General features: G+C 38.6%; 1 protein-coding gene across 2 annotated transcripts in view; it reads left to right on the top strand.

The window, feature by feature from the left end:
* The window catches only part of CPNE4 (copine 4), a 243,803-nt gene that overhangs the window by 204,044 nt on the left and 15,301 nt on the right, over positions 1 to 24,458 (top strand). For both annotated transcript variants that reach the window (XM_050708809.1, XM_035549705.2), the window contains exon 12: positions 15,634 to 15,688. In XM_050708809.1, coding sequence (XP_050564766.1) covers positions 15,634 to 15,688 — 55 coding nt within the window. The remainder of the gene's footprint in view (positions 1 to 15,633; positions 15,689 to 24,458) is intronic.

Below are 24,458 nucleotides of genomic sequence, written 5' to 3'. Positions count from 1 at the left end.
CATGACAGAAAGTTTAGTGTACCATACCACGCTGTTGAGAGTGACAGTGGGTTTAGATTAGTTTCATGGCAATGAAAGGTCAGTTTTTTGGCTGTTTGGCTGATATATGTGCTACGTTTTGAGTTTCTATCCACATGCCAAAATTACATGTTTGAGTGGATTTTTCATTTGCATTAAGCTTGAAGCCTGTTTTGCAGATGCTGACAGCATCCTTTCTCATACACTTGGGAATATGGTCTGTGCCATCCTACAGGAAAGTGCTCCGAAGATTTCATATTTGAAACTGAATTTGTAGTTGCTTAAACTGCTTAGTGGCCATGTCTGTTCTTAGATTCAAATGTGTGGTCTTTTTCAGTATTCTGTTAGCCTCTCGAATATTGCAATATCTTCCAAAATGAATATTAAAAGATACTGATAATATGTGCACACAACACAACAGTAAATAAATAAACAAATGCAAGTAATTGGGCCAAATATGCTTTGATTACATTATGTACTTCTGTTGCTTTTAAATAGGCTGTCCATCTCTATCAGATTAATTGCCCATTATTAATCTAATTACCAAGTACATTTCCTTTAAATGTTCTTTCTTTGCTGGTGATGCATAGTATCTTACACAATTATTCTTTCTCGTCTTTGCACATGTAATAGACATCCACCCACCACTTTGCCATGTGTAAATGCCAGATCTCAAAAAAAAAAACAATGGTATTTCCAGTCAAATTTGATTATACTTTCTGTATAAATTGTGGAGGGACTTAATACCGTGGTTTATATGTTACATGTCGCATATGCTAATTAGCCTGCTCAGAGGCACTGCCATTTGCATGGTAATGAAATGCCTTCTTTAAAAAGAATGAGGAAAATATTGCCCTGATAAAATTTCTGTAAGAATTTGATGGTCAAATGTAGTTAATGAGTCTGAGAAAATTAATATTTTATTGTAAGTGAGCTGATAATTCCACAGTGATTATCCATTAATTTAATAAATGCTAATAATAATTCAGTGGATTAATATACTTAAAAATAATGAAAGGAATAAGAAATAAGAGCTGGTTCATGCACACAGATTGCTTTTTATTTATTTATTTCACCACTTAAGGTGCATTTGTTAAGAAAATGAAATAATTAAGTGACCCAGACCCTCCTGTATGGAGATATTAATCCAAAACCAGGATTATTCTCTCAATATAACATACTCTAATCAATATGAAAAATACTAGCCATTTTAAAATGAAATCATCACCTTCATTCACTTCTATTGTGCTACAAAAAATTCCTGTTGCTGCCAGTCAGCACAACTAAGGTCCTACAGGCTATGGACTAGGAGTGAACAAAAGCCAGATTTTCTTGTCCTGGGGAAGTGTCACTTTTCTGGCATGTGTTTGACTGATACATGCTCTCAAGTTGTGACACAATAAATACATGCCCATGGACAAGTTGATTCAACATGGTCAGTGCTTTCTGAGGAAAAATGCCAAATGAGGACCTCTTCTTTATACTTGCATGTGTTGGATCCAATAGGCTGGAAATTAAACCTTATAATAATTTCTCGAAAGAAAACAAAATTAAGAGAAGCAAACCTTCTCACAGGGTAATTTACAGGTTCTATGTAGGAGTTTGTTTTGTGTGTAATACTCTCAGACTCTTCTCAGTGGTGCCCAGCAAAAGGACAAGAGGCAATGGGCATAAACTGCAAGACAGGAAGTTCTGTCTGAACACGTGGAAAAAATTCTTTGCCGTGAGGGTGTCTGAGCACTGAAACAGCTTGCTCAGAGAGCTTGTGGAGTCTCCTTCCCTGGAGATATTCAAAAGCCATCTGGACATGATCCTGAGTAATGTGCTCTAGGGGACTCTGCTTGAGCAGGGAGGTTCGACTAGATGATCTCCAGAGGTCTCTTCCCACCTCAACCATTCTGTGATTCTGTGAAATCTTCAATATTTACATTTAAAAAAAAATAAGTTTCAAATTCAGTTGAAAATCTGAAATGTGGCATAGATCCGTTACTGCTCCAATGAGTTCAGTTGTGCTTCAAATGCTGGAGGATTTATGTTCCCAGGTAAAGATCAGCCAGAAGTGAAAAGCAGGGGCTCACTGAACCTAAAGGCTGTTTACAGCCAGAATGCTAATCATTTGCACAAGGGCATGTCTTCAGTAAAATTAAAAAACAAGCCTACAAAGGTAGCAGTGCTCTTACCTGAAATTTTATAGTTTGTATCCAGCAATTGTTTCAGTCCAAATCACGGAAAATACATTCAAGCCAAGTCTTCTCATAATGTAGGTTTCTGTACATATCAGCCTAACATAATGTAACCCTAAGTAGTTAATCCTCCAAATTAAGTGCTGCCTCGCATCCCTTGATACAGCGGAATAATCCCTGCTCATCCAAAAGCCCATTTATCTTCATGGTTCAGGGATTCCTGAAACAGTTAAATGAATAGCCCTGTTCTGCATAGTTAAGCATGAAAGAATAACATTCATTCTTTCATCAGCAATATTCAGAGAATGAGAAATAGACTTTGATTATTTACCTGATTGTGGAAACGCTGCAGTCCTGAAGGAACAGGCCAATCTGATAACGGTACAGGAAATGTAAGAGCTGTTCACTGGCACAAAAGACTTAATACTTTTTATGTGATGGAATTGTTTCAGACTAGAACAACATTTGTCATAAGAGAGAAGATAAAGTTTGTACGTGATATAATCAGTGGCTAAGCAACAACAGCAATGGATCATAAAAGAAGAAACATTCATTAGTTTCAAGGAGTTAGGCTCTAAAATGTAGTTTGAAATACTGGAAAGGGGAAAAGGCATTAAAAACTTATTACTGAAACTATTGTGTAAAATAAGCAGACAGCTCCAAGGAGAATAATTTATTTTAAGATAAATTACTCATGAATGTTAAAAGAGGACGTAATAAAGCAATAAGTGAGAAATATACATATCCATTTAAACATTTTCACAAGCTTTCCTTTATATAAAGAATTATATCACTGTTACAATTTTGTCTTGAAATTAAGCAAGTCTACTCAGCCTTTTTTGTAGCATAGAGAAACAGATGACAATGATAAAAAATCATTGGGCACTGAAGTATTTGATATCAAAAGGAACTGTTTCTGCCTCATTCCATATTTTTTCTTTACCTCAGTAATTTTAGTACTGTGTTCTCTGGATCAGAAGTCAAATGAAGTGACTTCTATGAACAGTATCAGCCTTTCCAGGATTCTAAAAATCAGTTTATTTGATCACTGCCAAATGTGCGTGAGTTCCCTCTACATGTTTTGGGCAATGAGTTGCCAAATGTATATAATACGGGTGAAGTTATAGCTGTCTCCTCATGCACTACAGCTGGCTTAGGACTTCTCTTCTTACCTTCACCAACTCTGCACGGTGGTTTTGGCCAACCCTTCATTTTGGAGACCAGTGGAGAGAATGCAAGAGAATGCAACTTTTAGAGGATAAATGGTAGGTGTATTTGAAAGATTCTGCAGGTTGAATACTCAGACATGAAGAAAGACAGAATCATTCAACAGTTAAAATATCAGACTTGTGAACCAGGATCTTATGTCGTGTAAACCATGAATCTCTGTAAGATATGTGATAATAATTTTAGATGTCTCCTGTTCTCCATGGCAACTGCTCCCGAAATACTCTCCCTTTGCATCATGAAACTGCCCATGTTCAGCATAGAACAACAATTCTTTGTAAGCCAGAGAAGCCTATGGCTAAACTGGGGAATCAGGGAATGCTTCCTTCCCCCTCTGTCCCAGTGGAAGGGCTGGCCATGTCCTGACTGCAAGTCAGGACCTGGCCTGCGTCTTCTCCTATCACCTTCACACATCCTGGCTTCCATCAAAAGAAACTGAGGCACGTGGACAGGGATGAAGCTCCTGTGCTCTGTAAGAGGATGTATAGTCTGAGTAACAGTTAGGAGACCATGCTTGTGAGCCTAAAAGCAAAGCACAGCTGCTTTGTGTAGGCAAGAACCAGCACCCGAATAGTACCGGGATGTGCCCTCAGCACATATACTGGCATGTGCCTAAGTCTGTTCCTGGTATCACAATCTGGAAACTTCTGTGAAAACTTCTGTCCCTAGATAAAACAAGTACTTTTCCCCAGATAGGTGTAGTTTTGCTGTGATCTCTCATGTAAGCACATAGAGCTCTATACCAAGGTACTTATATGTATACACCTAGAGTTTTTTTCCCATATCAGTATAAATATATAGGTATGTGTACAATATATATTAGATGGACATATATGTAATATGTATGGTTGACACTTAACCATGCAGTAAAAAAATCATTTCTCTTTTGTGCTATTTTATAGCTTCCCTCTCTGCAGATCAAAGCCATAAGTCACAGTAACAGTAGTGCACACTGTTTATTAACATGGCTGGCCCTTTGATCTTGAAGATTTGTTTTACCAGTGCTGGAATACAACCAACTAGCCATGAGTGTAGCTCATCTTTCTTTCTTTCCAACCTGAAAATGGGTTGGGAAGGGGCTGAAAATAGCTTCTTTCTTACAATAAATGCTGTTACATACACAGAGTGCTAAAAGCTGAAATACTTCCTTAATGATGTTACATTAGTACAGGTTTTAATGATGGGACTGTGAGTGAAGCTCATGGCAGGACCTGCAAAATCTGATCCTCAGTTTGAAATCTGATTTCTGCAGTTAGTAGCTTACCTTTCCCCTCTGCTTATTAAGAATCTTGTTATGTAACATGAAATATTTATTTTTGCATTAAAATCTCTGTCCTGATTCAGCAAGACACTAGAGCTTATTATCTAATCTCATTGAATTTAGCCTGACTTAAGAAAACATTGAAGTATTATGCAAAATATAGATGGCACGAAGATGGAGTTAAGAGTTTTACTGAATTCGAACTTTCCTGCTAATTGTTTCTCCTACACCCAAATGTTAAACCGTTCAGTATCTCCCATATACATGGATTATCTTTATGATTAATTTTTACACACATATTAGTACATAAATTCAGAAGTCTTTACTGGATTAATAAAAAGCACTCACAAAAGTGAGAGTTGGCTATTATATGGTCAAATCAATGCTTCTACTTTAAAAAAGACAAAAGATCTTTTCAAATACTTAAAGTATCTTTTCAAATACTTAAAGCATTTGTTACATCGGATATTTGTGGAACTTCCCATTCTTGATGGTCAATCCCTGTTCTGATCTACGCATTCAGCTTGTGTTTCTATGTGTTCTACCACATAGTTTTGTAAAATGATACCATAAAATTGGTCCTCATTTAATTCGTATTCAAAATATATTTCAAAAGTTAGTTCTTAATTATTTTAAATACGTATGTCTGTTAACTCTTAAAAATACTACATTTTATTGCTTTTTTGTTGTTCTTTTTTTCTTTTTTCCAAGAGCCCTTGAAACACGTGGAAAGTAAATTGTATCTATTTCCTGACACTAATGTCCTTTTTCATTTAGGCAAATGAAGTCTTTAAATTCTCAAGTAGCTTCCTAAAACTGACATTTATGCTAAGATTGTATGTTAACAAATAAACTGCTTTTGTAAAACACTCTTGTCTAGCAATATCCCCAAAGGCCATTAATAGGCAGAGAATACATTACTCCTACAAAATATAGAAATAATTTATGTGTAGAATATCTCTAAAATATTTAGAGTGTCACATTCCACAAAAGATAGGAAAACCCTGAAGTCAGTCAGAGTTTCAACAATCAATGAATTCTTCTGCAATCAATGAATTGCAGCAGTAGCTAACAGAATGCAAAATTTGCTAGTTATTTTTTCTTCTTCAGTATTTTAGGCCTGAGGGAGTGCATTCACTTTGATTGAAAATCATGTACAAAGCTTCCTTCTTTCATGCAGTAAAGTGCACTTGAAAATTAAGAAGGAAAATTTTGAAAGGAGAAAGAGTTCCCAGTCCAGCATATCCCTTTCAGTGAAGATCTAAGAGTGAAAAAAAATAAGGGCAGTCAAACTAAGTCAGGTAGAAAGTCCATCTATCCCAGAAACACATTTCCTGAGGTAGCCAGCAGAGGACAGTTATAGAAGAGGAAGAGGACAAGGTATGTATGATGCACTACATGCTGCAAAAGATTTGTATAATTCGGTACAACTGGTCCCAAATACAAAGGTCAGTAGGTAACTAAATGCTGTGTTCTGGATTGAGGCATTAGGTGGAAAAAAAGTTTCCAGAGTTTAAACCTTGCAGTGTGTTTTTTTTACTTCTGGAGCCTTGTCCCTGAGAATTACTTACCAGGTCATTCATTCCGAAGCTGTGTCTGGGTTTGTCGATGAAGAGTCTGAGAGAGTTACTTGTCTAGCGGGCTTTGAATTAAATACCTTGACGTAATTTGGGCAGAGACAAGGAGAAAAGTAGGAACTTCCTTTGGCTGAGATGGTAATATAATAGTAATTCATTAAAACCGGGACAAAAGATTGATGCCTAGAATAACTGGCACTACATGCAACATTGAATTTTAATGAAATCACTATGTAGAGCCATAGATGTTAAAATTTAATCTACCCATGAAGATCAATAAATAAAAAATATGGTTAATTATTTAGCATATCTCTTTATCACTTTAATTACAGAAACAACCTTTCTGGAGGCTCTTAAGCAAAAAAGCTGATTAGCATATCTAAACAAATTTAAAAACCATGGGGGAAAAGACATGAATCTTTTCATTTAGTGCTTTAATAGGACCAAATTTACATAGACAGAAAACAAAAGAAAACCAGAAGAACAATAACCTATAAAGAAGAACTTGTAGCTTATGTTGATCATTAAGCATTATCTCAGGTGTGGGTAAACATGCTGAAGTATTTGGATAACCCAGAACTAGAACCGCACAGGAAAAAACGGCATGCTAATACTTTTAATCACCAAGCTGGATTGAAAACCCTTGGATTTAACAGTTGAAGACCTAGGTTGGTACGATTATGTAGTACCTGCATACACAAATTTTGTATTTGCCTCTGCAGTGTCTGCTGACTTGTATCTGCTGACTGCTGCCAAAGAGGAGTTTCTACAGTCACCACTTTTTATCCCAAGAATTAGTACGGGAGATTTAGTCTACTACAACTGTGTTGGGAAGGAGATTTCGTAACAGTTCATATTCATATACTTATATGTATACATATGTATGTATCTGCAGCTGCCCTGTATCTGGTCAGATACTGTCAGTTTTTACAGCTCTGTCTTTTCCCTTACCAAGTTTTCATCTTTGTGTCTTCTTTACACTGCCTGTGTCAGTGTATCAGTCATGAGTAGTCCCTTCCAAGTTTCTTATCAAAACAACTTCTTTCTCTCTGTGCTATTCCTCCACCCTGCTGCATTCTGTCAGCTGGTGGATACATCAAAATCAGAACCTTCTGCAGGGCTTTTCTGGGCAGTCTTTACTATTTTTTTCTCCTCTGAGGTAGAGCTTTGTTCCACGCAGTAGTTGACACTTTGCCAGTACTACGCAGACTGGTACCTTTGTGATTTCTCTGTCAGCATCTCTTTCTGAAGAGAATGACTTGAAATACAAAACCCTACAAACAATCTGAAATACCAGTTCACCTAGTGGTGTAGTGACTAGTTATTCATATAAATAAGTATTAATAAGTATAAATATGTAAGCATAAATAAAGGAGACAGCAATTTGTTGTGCCATTTTTCCAGATGTCAAATGTTCCAACAGTTTGGTATCTGGTACATTTGCAATCAACACAACCATTTCCACAATTTCAGAAGCATGAATTTCCTCCCTGCATTGTTAAGGATGTAATTATTCTAGTCATCTGCTCTATAATAGCATGTAGCAAAGCTGTCAATTATTCCGATTTGAAAACCCATCAGCCCATAAATGAATACCATCTTCTAAATCTCTTGCATGTTTACTTCTTTTTGGAGAAACTGAACATCTTTTGCCTGAGTAGACCATAGCAAGATATTCGTGGATCCTATTGCTCTCAGTTAAAAATGGGCAACCCTTAATTCTCACCATCCCTTTCAAATTAATGTGAAATCAGCCTTGATCAGAGATTCCAAATCGGCAGATAACAGAGAGCATTTGCCCGTTTCCTCCTGCATATTCAATGATGCCTAGCTGAGTGTTTAGTTATCAGTATATTTCACTTAAACTTTTACTGTAGCTTGTTTTGATAATGTTCTTCATTTTGACTGGATGTCATTTTGATTTTAGTAAAATTACATCAACTACTCGTTTGGTCACATTAAATCACAATATAATCTCTATAACAGTTTTATCACACTCATCCTAGAAAGCTCATTTGTATCCTGAGAGCATTTGATTAGAAATTTCTCTCCCAGCACCTCCCTGCATACTTATGCCAACACAGACCTGTATTCCCTTCTTCCCAGCACATCCCTTATACATAGATATTTTTGTGATAGAATTTGTTTGCAGAGAAAAGTCTCTGACCAACCATTTTCACTGTAATTTGTAAAAAATAACAAAATTACTTAGCAAAGCTTTTGTTCTAGAGGTTGCTTAATGCAGTACACCCTCAAAGTAGAAAGCTACACTTGTGTTTCAAGAAGGAAGAGCGCCAGAACTGTTTTGTTTGAGGTTCCCCATGATCTGCATGTTATGTGATGGGATCAGCCTGCTGCCTAGTGTAGTCTTCAAGTCATGTCAAGTTTTTACCTTCCAAAATTACAGTCTGTATAAGAATGACCTCGTCAGTCATGGTACAGTTTTCCATATATGGTGCCACGTAGCCAACTTACTATAGTTAAGGTTTTAGAAGCTACAAGGACATACTGACAACCTCTTACAATTCATAGGATTGCCTGGAAACTGCCTAGATTTCGTAAGTTAAATGTAACTCAGTGTAGCCTTTTGCAGCATCCCCTTCCCTACTTTATTCCCACTTATGACATCCCACTTTTTCAAGATAACTTTTACTGAATTGGGTCTTATAAATCAGGTCATTGCAATTTATTTGTCATCTAACAGGGAAGCATGACATTTTGGTTCCTGAGTATGCCATTTTATTAAGTTATCCTTCTAGTAAGTAATATATCTTATTGTCATTTTGTTTTGCTTAACCTACTCCTCTCTCAAGCTCTGATGATTTTTTTTCTGTAAGTATTTACTTTTCCCCAGTCTAGGAATTTCTGAGTTTCCTTTCTATTTTTACCCTGCAGAGCTTCTTTTGCTGTTCTTCAAATGTTAACAAGGGGAAGCTTAAATCTATTGTACCTGGACTTGGCTTTGTTAGTTATTTCGTGTTGATGCCTTTCAGCGGTTAGCTTCAGGGAATTTGTATCCCCTGCTTCACTAATTATTTCCCTTGCAGGTGAGACAGGCACTTCTCTCATATTCTTGAAACCCAATTACATGACAGTATCTATTTCTCTGTATTCAGCAGATTCCAGCTCCCCTAAGGTGACTAAGAGCTGTAATTAAAGATAGTGAATGAATTTAAATGTAAGGATTTTGCAACATGAATGTGTAGCATCTCTGTCTATGACAGACCAAACAGTGTAGCTGTTGCGGTGACTTGCTATTGATTTGCATGCTCCTAGCTCTATTTTGTTACCAAGATGTAAGATGATCGGTTCATTCCTGCTACTCCTTTAAAAAGCACCATGCATTATGAACTGGATGCTAAGCCTTGTTACGTATGGTGCAGGTTTGATTAAACGCACAGTAACCCAGCCAGAATCAGAGATGTGGTTGTATCAAACCAGGCACAACCCCACAGCGGGTATGTTGTGACAGCGTACCAGTCCCTCAGAGCAGAATATTCTTTATGGGGAGAAAACACTGCTGCTGCCAAACTCTTGTTTGGTCGTTCTGACTCAGGCAGGGGGCAGACAGAGCTGGACTACAGCCTGGCTCTATCCCTACCCACCCTGGAGGAGTGCAAGTGGGTGTGCAGGACTGCAGGGGGTGAAGCAGATGGGCTCAAGTCCCTTCCACTCAAACAGGATTTTTTGGCCCTATCTGATAATACATATCATGTCCTTTATTTACCTAGCTCTGCTCGCAAAGCAGGAACTGAAGAAGTTTAAATATTTCAAATGATTTCTGTATTTTCTTTGGAACTGCTGCTAATCCCTGTAAGCTGTCATGATTCAGAATCTACTGGCATCAAGCCCTTCTAAGTACTAAATAATACACTCAGGAACATGATTCATTCATATGCTTTAGAAAAGAAACACTTAATTCAGCTCATTTTCTTCCACTTCACTCCTTGAACATGAAAGATTGCAATTTTAATTGAGTTTAGATATGGCTTTATTTTGTTTGTGTCATTTTCTGTTTTCTCATTTTTCTTTTACTTTTCCTTCTCCCCCTTTCCTGTTCCCTCCCTTTCCCTTATCCCATCCTCTGCTCTCCCCATTCTCTCCTCTCCCTCCCCACCCCATTCACACTTTTTTCAATTAAATGTGTAACAGGCACTCCCCTTTTATTATGGCAATTTCAAATTTCTTTTTAACAGAGGAAAAATATCTAATTTTATCACTAGAAAAGTGTGTAGAGCAGAGCAGATTCACGGTTTATTCTTTTAAGACTGGAATTGAAAATGAAAGGCAAAGTAATTGATTTTGCTGCATCTAGTGTTGCACTTTAAAAATATCTTCCTGGTAATTCTGATCTGACCCCAAACTGAAATTACAAGTGACAGCTTAATATCCAGGGATTCTAAACAGGTATATTCCTTGCAAGAATTTCAAGGAGCTGAAAATTTAAGGTTCTTGGTTGCTTGAAACCAAAAATGGGTTTTTAGCGTTGCTTTTATATTCCCAGTGTTTCTTTTTTTCTTCCTCTTTAACTGTATCTTTAGTACAACTACTGCAACTATATTGCTCCAGATTAAAGTGAGCAGGTTTTCATGATGAGGCTCTTTAAGAAGCCACCTGTGTGGCTAGCTAGAAGTTCATTTTTCAGAATGAATAAGTGGCATATAGAAAGATTTAGGCCATTTTTTCCCCCTACATTTACTCCCTGCAATAAGAAATTAGACTCCCAATTTAGATTTTAAAAAGGAACTAATGTTCAGGTAACATAGTCCTGGCAGTTCCTGTTTTCCTTTCTGAGTACAGGTGTTGTCACACTGATGAGTAGCCAGCTCTATCTCCAGCATCATCTAAACCAGCAGCTTCACAGGTATTTGCAAAAGACTCTGTAATGCCTGATTATAAAATAATTTCACCCAGTGGAACAATTTTATCTAAATACTGCTCCTTGTTACTAGGAAAAGAAAATCTTCAGAATAAAGCTGAACTCCAGGTCTCAGTGATACTGTATGTCAGAGGGCACCAGTAGTTAATGAGACATGATTTTTAAAATGTTCATTATTTTGTCTTCTTTAAATATATTTCTTACCTTCCAGTTACCATAGGCTTCCTAGTGAAACAGGACAAGATACCATTATCTGTATCACTTACTAACTTACAAAACCTTACTAGTGCCTTTGTTAGTCTCTTCTCCCTTCTGTGCAGTACAGCTTACTGAAATCTCTCTTCTGTGCCCCTATTAAGGTATTGATTTGTCATTGTGCTTCCTCTGTTTCCACTAGATAGCTTGAAAGGATAATACGGGATACTTCCAGAAGTCATTCTCTCCTGTGCATTATGTTACAGTTGAGGTGTTACTCAGGGTCTTTAACTGGTTATATTTCTGCTTAGAAGACTGCAGTCTTTGAGCCCTGACATTAATTCAGCTCATTAATTTACATTTACCAATGCAAACACTGAACCTGAACTCTGTCCTTGATTTTACGTTCAGGGTGTAATTCAGATCTGTTCAGTCTTTGGGATCTTTCGGTAATATATGCCTGTTTGACAGGGAAATGTACAAGCAGTCGTATATATCTATGCTTGCATGACTAGTCACAGCCCTTACATAACCAAATATAAAAGTCAAAATCCAATGCTTTTGCTTTTCTCATCTTCATGTCTAGTACTTCGGTGTGTTTTTTAAATTATGCCAAGTTTTAATTTTCAGGGGAACCTGTGTAAAACACAGAACTGTATAAAATGTGAAGACAATGCAAGAGAGTAATTCTGTAAAGATTCTGCCAGGATCCACCTTTTTGCGATTGATTTTGTAAATTTGAGGTTTTGTTGAACCCCCTTGTTTTTCCACTTTCTCTCCTGTCCTGTTGGCAGTCTGTCTCCAGCAGGACAGTGCTGGCAGTTTACTTTCACGTGTGGAGGACTCTCTGGCTACATTTAAACAAAACAAGTCAAAGGTCCTTAAGTGGCCTGAGGCCAAGGGTTTGACAATGCCCATGTCCTTGTATCTCAACTTTCTTCCTCCCAGCACAAATGGGTGATGCCCGGGCTGCCATCTGGGAGCAGTCTCAAGTACAGCTGCCCCCTGCTTAGTTCATGGGAAGGGTCTGGGGGCTGCTGGTTGGCATGGGCCAGCACTTTGCCAGGGACAATGCTAACAGACCATGGGTATCATCGCACCCCAATGTGTAAGCCAGGGTCCTGGGCCCATTTTCTGGCATAAAATAGGCATAATTGTCTGGGCAAGCAACACAAAGGAAAAGAAAATTGAGTGAGTTTAAATTAAAAAGGAGGAAAAACAAAATCATTACAGCAGATCCTTTTCCTACTAAAATACCAGGTTACGAAGCAGGGCTGGAGTCTCTGATGCATGCAGTTCACCCCTGAGGCAGGAGGAAGCCTTCCCCTCTTCTGACTGTAGTTTCAGTCTCTGGATGGCCTAACCCTTGGCATGGCTTAGAGGCTGGGAAGCTGCTCTGCTTCCTGCAGCAAGCAGCTGTGGTAGCCTGGGGTCTGCTAGAGCAGCTCTGTCATGCCTTAATGCTCTAAGGGATTGTCCTGGAAGCAGGACACTGTAGCTACTTGGAGAGGCTCAGCTGATGCTGTCCTTTATCTCCTATGACAAAGTGAGGGGTGGGTGGGAAGACTAGAGAGGGTTACTTTGTAGAATGTCAGTGAGCCATTAAACAATGTACTCTTTTCAGAGTGAGTCCTTTATATTAGCTAAACACCTTGTTTTATGTGATAGGAAGAAAACTATTGTTTACATTAAAATTGGAATTTATTCTGAAAGCTGTCAGCCACAAATTTAGAGATGTTGTCAGAGGATACTATAATAATCTATTGTGCAACGATTGTCACTTGTGATGATCAAAAGGCTCCCTTCTTCCCTTAAAGGTCAACTTTTGGGAACACATGGAAGTTAATTCCTTGGTCCCAGCAGCTTGGATCAGAATATCAGGCCTATGTGTATAAAGTCTGGAAAATGAGGATCTTCCCAAGGGGAAGCCAAGCTCACTGAGCACAGTGCTACCTGAGTGGCATGAGAGAAGGCATTAAGCACGGGAGTAGCTGTCAGGACACCCCTCCTCTCTAGGAGTTCATGCAGTCATGTGGAATCCCGTCTTGAGGGTGCACATGATCAAGCTTTACTCTGTCTCAAGGCAGTTGTAGCAGTACATGGCTCTTACTCAAAAAGGAGATATGGGAGATTCAGACACGGAGTCAGGCGTCCTGAGGATGTGGTGGAAGAGCCCTCTGGTGCAGAATAGCTTCCTGTTGGGGCTGAGCCACTGGTGCTTGGGAATGGAGGAGTCCTGCCACCAGGAGAATCCAGTCTGCTGGAGCTATCACTCAGGGCAAGTCTCTGACTCGTAGCAGAACAGAAGATGGAGCTGCAGTTACAAGATTCCCTACACTTACACTCAAGGAACTTTACAGGACAAATATGTTCACTGTACGGGTTTAGGCATCTCCCAGGCTGGGTAATTGCAGCCCACGTCAGCTTTCTGGATTGCTTTACTGAACTTGGACACTTACTTACATTCCACCTAAGTAAAACTGTTTTAGTCTTTATTTGCTCTCACCCAAAATCCATTAAATTGCAGCTCCATAGGGTTTGATTCTCTAATGCAACCATGGCTTAACTGTTAATGTAAAACAAGATTTTTTCTTCATTCAGACTCTTTTCTAATGGCCTCCTATTTCTTGCCCTCTAAATGTGTGCCTGAAATCTCATCCGTATCTATTTATAAGGGCTTCCCCACTTCCGGGATTGTTTAATCAAAGAGAAAGCTATCAGCAGGTGGTTAGCATTAAATGTCAGCAGCTACTTTGTTTCTGACATCTCTGGAAAAAAAATGTTTCATTACCATGCAAATTATGTTAGTCCTCCTTTCCAAGATCCATTGTCATGCAGCTTAACATATGGTACACAGTATTGTGCTCCCAAGATTTATGTGGCAACTAAATTTTGTAGCAGAACAACAATTGTGCAAGCTGAGCCATCAGACGACAATAATTACTGTTTCCCAGTGATCTACTGAATATTCCTCTATCTATTCTCTAGTTGGTGGCAACTCCAGCTTCAGGGTGGGAGGGGGCTTATTTCTTGTTTTTCCTGGCTTTTATCAGAAATGTCATGGTGCTTTAAACAGACTATGCCGGACAACATGGCCTGGCGAATTTAATGGGTGCTGTTCTGTGTCTTGAGTATGTCTGGGAAGTGAGTTATTCACTTGACACTTGGTGTGGCAATGTCTTGAACTACACAAAGTCACTTGAAGTTGCTGCCCCTTTTTTGATTTCTGAAAGTGTCAGTAATGGTGACAGGAACTCAACTTTTCCAAAAGCCCTGAAACTCTTTAAGCAGAATCAGATAAACCTATGAGGGATTTGATTCATCAGAGCACTGGAGCACAGTTCAGTGACTTCAAAGGGACTTCAGGATGTGTTTGGAGTTAAGCATATGTTTGGGTGAATTGTTAACCTCAAGTGTGTGATCAAGCGCTTTGCTGACTCAGGGACGAGACATTCCTTACAGCTTATTTTCTACATGCCATCTGGGAAGAGGTAACTTGACAGGATGTGGGCTGTGTGAGACTTTACTGCATTTCTGAAAGGGTATTAACAGCCCTGAAGCTTCCAGGTCCTCCGAATCAGGAATTTTTGTCTCTACAGATCTAATTGGAGTGGAACAACCTCACCATAGTGTTTGGAAGCAAATTTACCATGCCACCACATTTTCTAGGTTATCAGTTAATCTATACATAATGAAAATAATTTCATGTTTTAGTGGGCGTACTAATGATACAGGTGGAAAGCCTTACAGAACCTGCAGGTTTCTGGGGGTGAATTTTTGAATATTATAGGAAATGTCTTTTGCACCTGGACAACTGTAAGAACCCACATTTGCAAACACATTTAATTACAGAGTCATCTCTTCACTAAACCCATTTTTTGAGCTGGGGGAGCACATCCATATTTATATTAAATAAATCTGTTGTCACAGGCTGTTGAATAACTCCCTCTCACACTACAGCCAGATAGTGAAAAAGAGGAGGTAATATGGGTCTATTATTGCATTTGTGGAAGTGCAAGATATCTTGATTCATTGGTATTCTCCAAGTGCTTTTAACTTCTATACTAGGAGTTCACCTGAAAAATCTCCCATGTCGCTTATCCATCTGGCCAGCACACACTCTACCTTCTCTAATACATAACCCTTCCATTCTGCCATGTAACACTCTTCACCTAAAAGACTTTTCTGTGCCATTGTGCTGCTTTGCATTTTTGATCAATGCTTACAGAAGAATAAATGTTTATTGTAGCAAAATGCATTTCTCTGTGGGAACTCTTCTTTGTTCTTTTCCAGTGACAAAATGTTCCCAGCCTTTGGATTTGGAGCAAGGATACCCCCAGAATACAAAGTAGGTGCATAAATGAAATTTTCTCATTTCCTTGGTTTATGAGGTACAAAATAGGGCAGAAATGGTTTGATGCAGAGCAAGGGTTGGGGGAAGCAGTTCCATTTGCTTGTTGTGTTTCATTTGGTTTTCTCATCCTGTGATACCTCACTAAAAACAGAAATCGAGATTAAACTTAAAATAGGTGTGTTACAGCCAAAATATTGCATGGTATTGGCAAAGGTTTTTAATGGATGTTAGTCTAGCAGGAGGATAACTGAATTTTAGAACAGCGCTTGCCAAAAATATTTTGAAACTTTGTGAGCGCTGCTGTGGCAGAACCCATTTTTGTAAGATGTGGTTCAATGAGTGGCCTCGTGTCTATGAATGTTATCTTTCTGATGAAGAGATTCAACATCTTCCTGAAAATACAGACCCTAGAAAAGCTTTGCTCAGTAGCAAATTTCTGTGTTGTGGTAGACATCTTCAATACCAGGAAGAGAAATACAAGAGCCATGCTAGACAGAAGTGGTATTTTTAAACAAAGCGGAACAAAACAAAATAAGAGTGATCTGGTGTGATGGTGCAACTAATTGTGGGCAGCATAAATGTTGGTGTGTTGGTAGTGTTGGAATGAGGACAGTGGAGTAAAAGAAGGAGCATCCAACAGAAAAAGGCATGAGAAGAAATAGACAGAAGTTCAAATCCTGTGTTGCACATGCAGAGTAAGAGTAGGCAGAATAGTAGCTCTGCACAAATAAGTAACCAAAAACTAGCTGGGAATTCTGCAACTCGGATACTATCTGGAAAAGAGCATCATTGAACTTCCAATCATGCAGACTTCATCCAGGTCCCATGCTCTGAGTTGCTTCTTTCAGCCGTGGCTGCAGCTGGGAGGTGAACACTGGCCAGGTGAGAATAAAAATGTACCAGTGTGTTCTCATGGCTTGTAGGTCTGTTATCTGCTTGAAATACCAGTAGTGACGTACAGCAAATCTGATAGGTGTCCTGCAAACTAGTGTCTAAGGTAAGTCAACATAGGTCTAAACAGCATTGACTTCTAAGCGAAAAAGCTCTGTTATTAAAAAGTGGACTGTGCCTGACAGTGCATTTTGCAGAGAAAAGTAACACCAGTGTTAATGCTTCCCAAAATCAGAGACAGCTTCCAGAACTTTGACAGAGATTTTAATGTGGTAAATGCATATGGAACATCTGTATCTGTTGAATATCTGTTCCAACTGCTGCTGCTGCTAACCATCTCTGCTGTATGAGGGGGAGTGTTTTGCAGAATATACATATTTAGCAGCCTCTACTACCAGACACATTAGTAAAACACAGTAGCTACTTCTCAAATGTTCTTCCATTTGCCACAAATGTGTAGGTCTCTACCTGTGGTTGTGTAGCAGTGTTCACTGGGTGAGCTGGTCTATACATCACAACCAGATTGCCCTTTCAGGCCCAGTACTGGCCATTACTGAGAATGTCAAGTACTATTGTGATTGTCCTAAACAAAGGTACAAGGTTGGTGGTGTGGCAGGGGCTGGATCTGCCACTGCCTGTGAGGTGACCATTATTGCACGGGGCAAAACTTGCAGTTCTTTCAGCTGTTAAGAGACATACTTATCTGAAGGACTGCTTGAAGGAAGATGTTACTGTGCCAGGTGAAGTCTTTTAACTGGTTTGCTTGTGATGGCAGTATTCACGGTACAGGACAGCTTCTTTCTCAGCCAAAATAACCAGCTGGTGGCATTCATGCCCTGGGTCATATGAGCATATCAGCAATGTACCAACTTTGTTAGACTCAAACAACAGTCTCTTTATTTGATTGTGAGAGCATTTCAGGTGCAAGGTGAAAGACACGTCTGGCCAGAAAGTGATTTCAGGGGTCCTTTGTAACCAAATATTGCTATGACCAGCGACACCAACTTTCCTACTGCATGGGCAGAACTGGCATTTGGATACTTTTACTGACAAGTACTCTTAAGAAAGTGAGAGACTTGCATTCAACTTTGTAGCCCAAATGTGCATGAAGGGTCTTGCACAATAGCGTGAACTGCCCTGATGGGTCTGTATGTTACTAACCTTTCAGAGCAAGGAAATGTATGAATCAGGACCTTCACATTTTGAGAAGTTCGGGAAAAGTAATGATAAACGTAAGGTGGAGCTATTTGCTTATGAATTACATAAATGTGAGTAAACAAAATAAGTCCCAAAGTATGGAAACACAAGCGAGGGACAGAATAACATCTTTAATCTCCACCGTGGAAAATTGCCACAAAAAAAATGACAAAGACAAAATGTTCTGACATCAGCTTACTAATGTAGTGAAACTTTGAAGAAGATAAGAACCACATTGCTGGGGGACTAGCCTTTCTGTGCAACAGATGGGGACAAGTAATTAGCTTGCTGTCTGTCATGAACACTTCCATCTGGAATTGGATTAGGATTTAACACTCATCTGTGCTATTGTTCAGTCCCTCCCTGTGATACTCTTCACAGTTCATACAAGTATCTGTCACCTTACCTAAACTCTGTGAGCCCTTTAGAGTCCCTCCTTGGCTTTTGCTGCACTTCTAAATCAAAAGATATGCCCTCTAAGAGAGTGAGGAGTTAGCCTCAATAGAATGTATGAATAAGTCAAGACCAATAATCTTGAAAATCCTTCAATAATTTAGTCTACACCAGTATCATGAATTTAATTTAAAGCCAACAATGATTAGTGTTTTATGTGGAGTGTAGCCAAGATGCATAGGAAACAGTGAATAAACTGGTATAATTAAAAGTAGCAAGTAAAAAAAGAGTACTTGCAACTTGTCTGTCCTAACTTATCTTCTGCTGGAAAAATACAGTAACACTACAGACACTACAGCAGCAGTGTTGATCATTTGCTATTCAAATGCTCTTTTGATACTTTCAGTCAAAATTATTACAAGACATACATATCTTTTATTAAAGGACAGCAGTGTCAGAACTGTTATAATTCACATCTTCAAATCCAGGCTGTATCATTATGAGAATGTCTAAGTTCTGACCCCATCATGTGGATAAATCAGCTTTTCATTTTAATTCAGAGTGCCTGCTTTCGAGCCTCCAGTCCTTATTAGATGATCTAACCTGCTCATAGCATGTTGGTCTCTGCACACCAGCAGCTGCTATCTTTTATTTCTTCCAGTAGATGACAAATTGCTAGGGCTGTGGAAGAAACGGCTCCCACTGCCAAAGGTTTCTAACTAACCATGAGAGCCTCCATACAACGGTAAAACAACAGTAAAACAACACAGCTTCCGTAGAAGTCTAAATGAAAGCTGGCCAACCCATATGTGGCAGGAACACAATAAGAGAAAGCCAGAAGAAGGCAGCCTGATAAAAATAGCGAGCAAAGTGAGTAGATGTAGTGGATTCGGGTCTAATTCATGTCATACTTAGTTACAAGCTGTAGGAAAATGAGGCCTGTAACTCACTATTCAGCATAAATGAATGGTAACAAATCTCCACTTTATGATCAGTGCTGTTGACCAGCTGAAGGCCTTTGTGATCTTCACGCATTCCAGAAGCTTTAGGGCAAAAATATGTGCAAACTTTAAAAAAATATAAATAAAAAATCAGTAAAAGGGTGTGTAAGAGACCAACAGAGAAAAAAAAAAAGTATAATGTCATCTTGTCCCTGCAACCTGGATTTAGACATGGAAGCTGGGCAGCATGCTCAAAAATCAAGTACAAAGGCAAATCAATGGGCAAGCATTGTCAGGCAGAATTTTCTGCAATGTGGTCTTAGCCAGAGACACAAGCTGTCCAGCTCCCAAACTATTTGATTAATGAGCATTCTGAAAATAATAGCTTTTGAGCAATGGTTCTTTAAATTTGTTAGTGTCTCAAACTTTTGCAAAATATGCAGGCATCCCATATTTAATTTTCAGACTGGCGGTAGCTTAATAGTTTTCAATTTATTCACAGACAAGTGTTCAACATTGTGCCTCTTAGCATTTACGCTTGTATGCATCTATTGTTCTTAGATTTTTGACAATCTTTATTTGAATGAGTAAGAAAGCATTCCTACACATGACTGAATTTGTTGGATTGTTTGTTAGGCAGTCCCAGTATCATCACCGTAGAGGTTTCTGGAAAGCTGGAACTGTTTGGGACAGGGAGGTAAATTTAAATGAGCTCAACAATCTAGAGGAGGGAAAAACAAAAAAGCTTACTAATTTTTCAGAATTGAGGCATCCAATATCAACATTTGCAAGTGAATTAAAACCGTCTGGTTTCTGATTCAAAGCAGCATTTTGCTTCAAAAATGGAATGAAATTTCAGGTAGAGTAAAAAGGATTTAAAAATATGGAGGCCAAAATAGAATATTTTGATGTGACTTAAATACAATGCCTTTGTATAGACCAAAAACTTTCTGGCAATTTGCTCTATCACTTTTATGGGGTTTTATTATTTGTTTTATTATTTGTCAGATTCCAAGATAAGGTTTTTGTTTGCATTTTGAGGTTTCTATATGAAGGTGAATATAATTACATCCCAACATGAGGGAAGTAGTTACTTGCTATGTTAAATCAAGGTAAATTTTCCACTAGACTGTGCCTACACATGTGGAAGTATGGTTATGACTCCTGCAGGGGTCTCATGGATACTGTCACATTCGTTGACATCTACCTTTCTGTATGCAGGTGACTGTCAGTGTATATGTACAGGGAATGGAAGCATTGTACAGTGGTAAAACCAAATTTTGCTATAATCTGCCTTAGCAGAAATATTTTAGACCGTGTATTTAGTTGATATATCCTCAGAAATGCTCTTGTTGTAGTGGACATCTTGGTGTACTTACAGGCATCATGATGCTACTTATTTTTCTTGTTAAAACACTCAAAGAAGTTACCTGAGAAAAAATCTGTGCCTGGTACAGAATGTTCCTGGTCATCTGTCTTTTAATAATCCCACATTCATGATGGTATCTGCTAAATAATTTATCTGGAGTCCTGTAGAGGAAAAAGATTAGCACATAGCCAAGTGTGGGTAAATGTCCTTAGCGGGAGGCTTTGATTGGTATTTTATGCAGCAAGCCAGGCTATGCCAGGCTGATCACACGTAATCACCTCTGCACTCCAGAATTTCTCTCTCCATTCCTTTTATGGATGGATTTTAAGAGCGAGCAGGAGGTCTCAGCAGAGGGTCAGCTACATATTCGAAACTTAATCCAGGGCCTGTGACACAATCACAGTTCTGCAGGGACATTCCTTATCATGAGGTTGACTTTCACCACAAACCATAGTCTGCAGTTCTTTGCAAAGTTCTTTGTACCAAATAGTAATGTAAAGCAGCCCTTCAGTGTTTGTATGGTGTGATGTATTCCAGGATTTCCTGACTCTTAAATTTGTATGACTGATCAAGTCATACGAATGACCATAGGAGATTTCTTCTGAACAGCCAAGTGTCTTGTTACATTTCCCCTGAGGATTTCTTAGTCTTCAGCATCTTAGGTGTTTAAACTTTTGCCTCATTTTCCCCATTAGCTTATCAGTTTTAGAAGTGCATAAAGGCTGTGTCATTCAATATCAGAATGATGTCATTTAGTATACCAACTTTTGGTCATCTGGCATCAGCGTTATTTGAGCCTCATCCTCAAAAGGCCTTGCACGTTTAACTAAACTAAAAAAAAAAAAAAAAAGTAGTTCATTACTTTGCACCATGTTTAAAACAATAACATTGATTGTTAGATCCAAAGCTCCTAAGAGTCAATCAAGCGCAGCTTCTGACATGTTTGGGCTTTCCATGCAGTCCTATGAGGTAGGAGCCAGAGTTCAATAATGCCTTCAGTACATCTCATGTGCTTGAAGTCTCTTCTGGTTTGGTCCCTCTTGAATTCCAGCCACCACAGGGGAGATGGTGCACAAGCAGGATGAAGCCCAGCTGATTTTAAATACCAGAGTGGGGAATGAGTTCTGAGCATTTGGAGAAACCCTGCTTTAAAAATACCTGCCCTTGGTTTGCACTGAGTGATTATTTCCTGTTTGTGAACCATCACTGAGCTGCTCAAAGAACATCTCTCCTTCACATTATTCTTATATCTTGTTTACATTCTGACATATTTTTCAGAGAGCATAGGAACCAACCAAATTCTCCTTTTTTCACTGTTTCCTCTCCTACCTTCAGGGTAAATTGTAACACTGGTCTTTGTGAACAAGGGTATCAGTGTATGAGGTCCACTTGATTTAGGAGAATAGCAGCCGTTGATCAGACAGGATTATTTCTTGGATCATTTTACACACATTCTAGACTTGGGCTTTCTTATTGGACCAAACTGTTGCCTACATTTTTCTTAAATAATAGCCTGGGTGCTATAGCTTTGAACCATATAAATTGTTCGTATAGTGTGATCTGATCCTGAAAAAGAATAGTAACAAAAGCATTCAGCCTATGCTTTTATAGTGTGAATAAAATATTGTATTCATGGCTCTGGAAAAGAACTGTGGTGCTTCTTTTGCTATAATTTCAAATGCATTAGGAATAAAGAAATAAAATCACTGAAGAGGCACAACATTGGAAGAATCAGCCTGCAATACATATACATGCATCATGATCCTTCTTGCTCTTAAGATGCAGTTAATACAAAATACAGAAAGCCTAAAGGAAAAAGAAAGGCTATTGAACAACAACAACAATAAAAATAATCAGTGAGTGAAAACCCACACAACTGTTCCTGACAGCTGCAATTACCTTTGGCCTGCAGCTGGTCATGAGACTAGCAGATACCAGCTGGGCAAAATGTGCCAAGAGACATACAAGAGCAGCCAGACAGAAGTGCTCTGGAGCACCTCTGAAGCATATCTGACAGCCCTGCTCTTCTGTGCCTGCTCAACAAGGAACATGCCTAGTGACTTTCTGCATTATCTCCCATGGCCAAGAAGGGTAGCCTGAATAATCAATTTAAAATCCTTTGAAAGAAGCAACTGATGCTTGGTGTAGACATACTAAATTCCAGGCTGGAGCCAAGCTGGCTGACGTCTCTTTGGTGAGTTCTTGCTTCCATCCTTTCCCATCGTGGTAGAAGTCCCGCTTTATTTAAACTTTTATTAAGTGATGGTAGACCTCACTGTTGTGAGCAAGAACAGCATATAATAGGAAAATACTATTTCTCTATGACAAACTCTCTGTGGCTTTAATTAGCCAATCTATACCACTTCAAGAGAAACTTCTCTGTAATCATACATTTGATATCTTTCTTACTCAGTAAACAAATCCACTTGTATGGTTGAATATTGACTTTCACAGAGAACTCTATCAGGATTCCTGAAGTTATTCCTGAAGTTTAGTTCTGTTGGTGCATTTCCTGTTCTGTACGCTTTAAGAGCCACTTTTAGGATGAACATTTCAGTGATGATAAAGCTTCTGGTTAGTTCCAGCTAGAGACCACATTTGGCACGTTTGACATTACACGCTGGGGAAAATTAGACTGATTTAAGTTAGCTGGCTCTAAGGAATCCTTTCAAACAGTATAGGAAAGAGTGGTTGCTATTGATGCGTTCTGTGTGTAGCGTCTATTCACAGATCAATTTCTGTGCTGTCTATGTCCTAGAAATGGAAGTCATCTAAACTAGCGAATAAAACAGTGACATCCAATAAATAAATCTCTTCCTGCAAATAATCCATGTTCCATTGAACAGGGAGTAAACAGGTTTCTTTCCATATGACTGGGACTGCTGGCAGTTCTGAATGTCCTACAGAGATTTATAAAGTCTCAAAGGTATGTAACTGGAGTTAGCCATATTAATGCCCTCATTACTCTGGAATGATATACCTGAGCTCAACTTAAAAATAGGCAAATTGCCTGCTCAAGTCTCAGCTATATCCATTTTTGCAAACCAAAAAATATATGTACATTGTGCATTGCAAGACAAAAGTTAGGCTTCATTCAAGACAATTGAAGATAACAGGAAGCTTGAGAGGAATCAAGCCTTCTCAGTGGTCAAAGAACAGTGCAAAAAGGAATCTGGGAAGCAAAGCAGACAAGAACAAACCTTAAAACCAGGAAAGTGCATCTGAGTAAAGTTTCAGTCCCAATAGATTTGTGCTGTGGTTGCAGATCTCTAAGTGAAGACAGATATAGGAAGCCTGGAAACTGAGACTTACATTGTCTTGTATTATTTATGCATACAGAAGTCTTGTATTATTTTCCCAAACCACCAGAGATACAATATATTGTTTTATTAGAAAATCAGCAACATTTTTTCATTCACAGTCATTTCTCTTAGAAAATATCTCTGGGGTATTTTATTACAGACAAATTTGGAGTATGAGAAAATGGTATGTTTATTAAATGTAAGGAAAAAAATCCTTTTCTTTTTTTTTCTTATTAATTTCTCCCCAACCTACTCTAATTTCTTAACCAGCTTAGGCTCCTTACATTTCTTACATTATTATTATTTCACTGTGGGTCTAAGTGATTTCACTGATCTCTCTGGAGAATAAATTATTTTCTCAGTAATCCCATGGCCTTCAGATGAAAAATTGCTCACATGTGTGAATGGAGAATTCAGAATAGGGGTGAGCTTGTGCTATCAATGCTGTAACACAACCCGCTTTAGCTCTTCTGCAATCTGAGATGTGGATCTAGAGAGTGCTTGCATTTAAATCTCTCCTCAGCAATCGGTCCCATGTGGCTGACATTGATAGCCCAGTCCTGACACCACATTTATGTGATTTCTCAAACACTTAGGTGTTTTTTCTTTATGTTCCCCCCCCCCTTTTTTTTTTCCTTCGTTGTTGTTATCGACAAGTTTGATTCCATTTG

This window comes from Cygnus atratus, chromosome 2, assembly GCF_013377495.2.
Source record: "Cygnus atratus isolate AKBS03 ecotype Queensland, Australia chromosome 2, CAtr_DNAZoo_HiC_assembly, whole genome shotgun sequence".
NCBI classification, from domain to species: domain Eukaryota; kingdom Metazoa; phylum Chordata; class Aves; order Anseriformes; family Anatidae; genus Cygnus; species Cygnus atratus.
The sequence above is the reverse complement of the archived record's forward strand: the minus strand, read 5'-3'. Positions and strand labels throughout refer to the sequence as shown.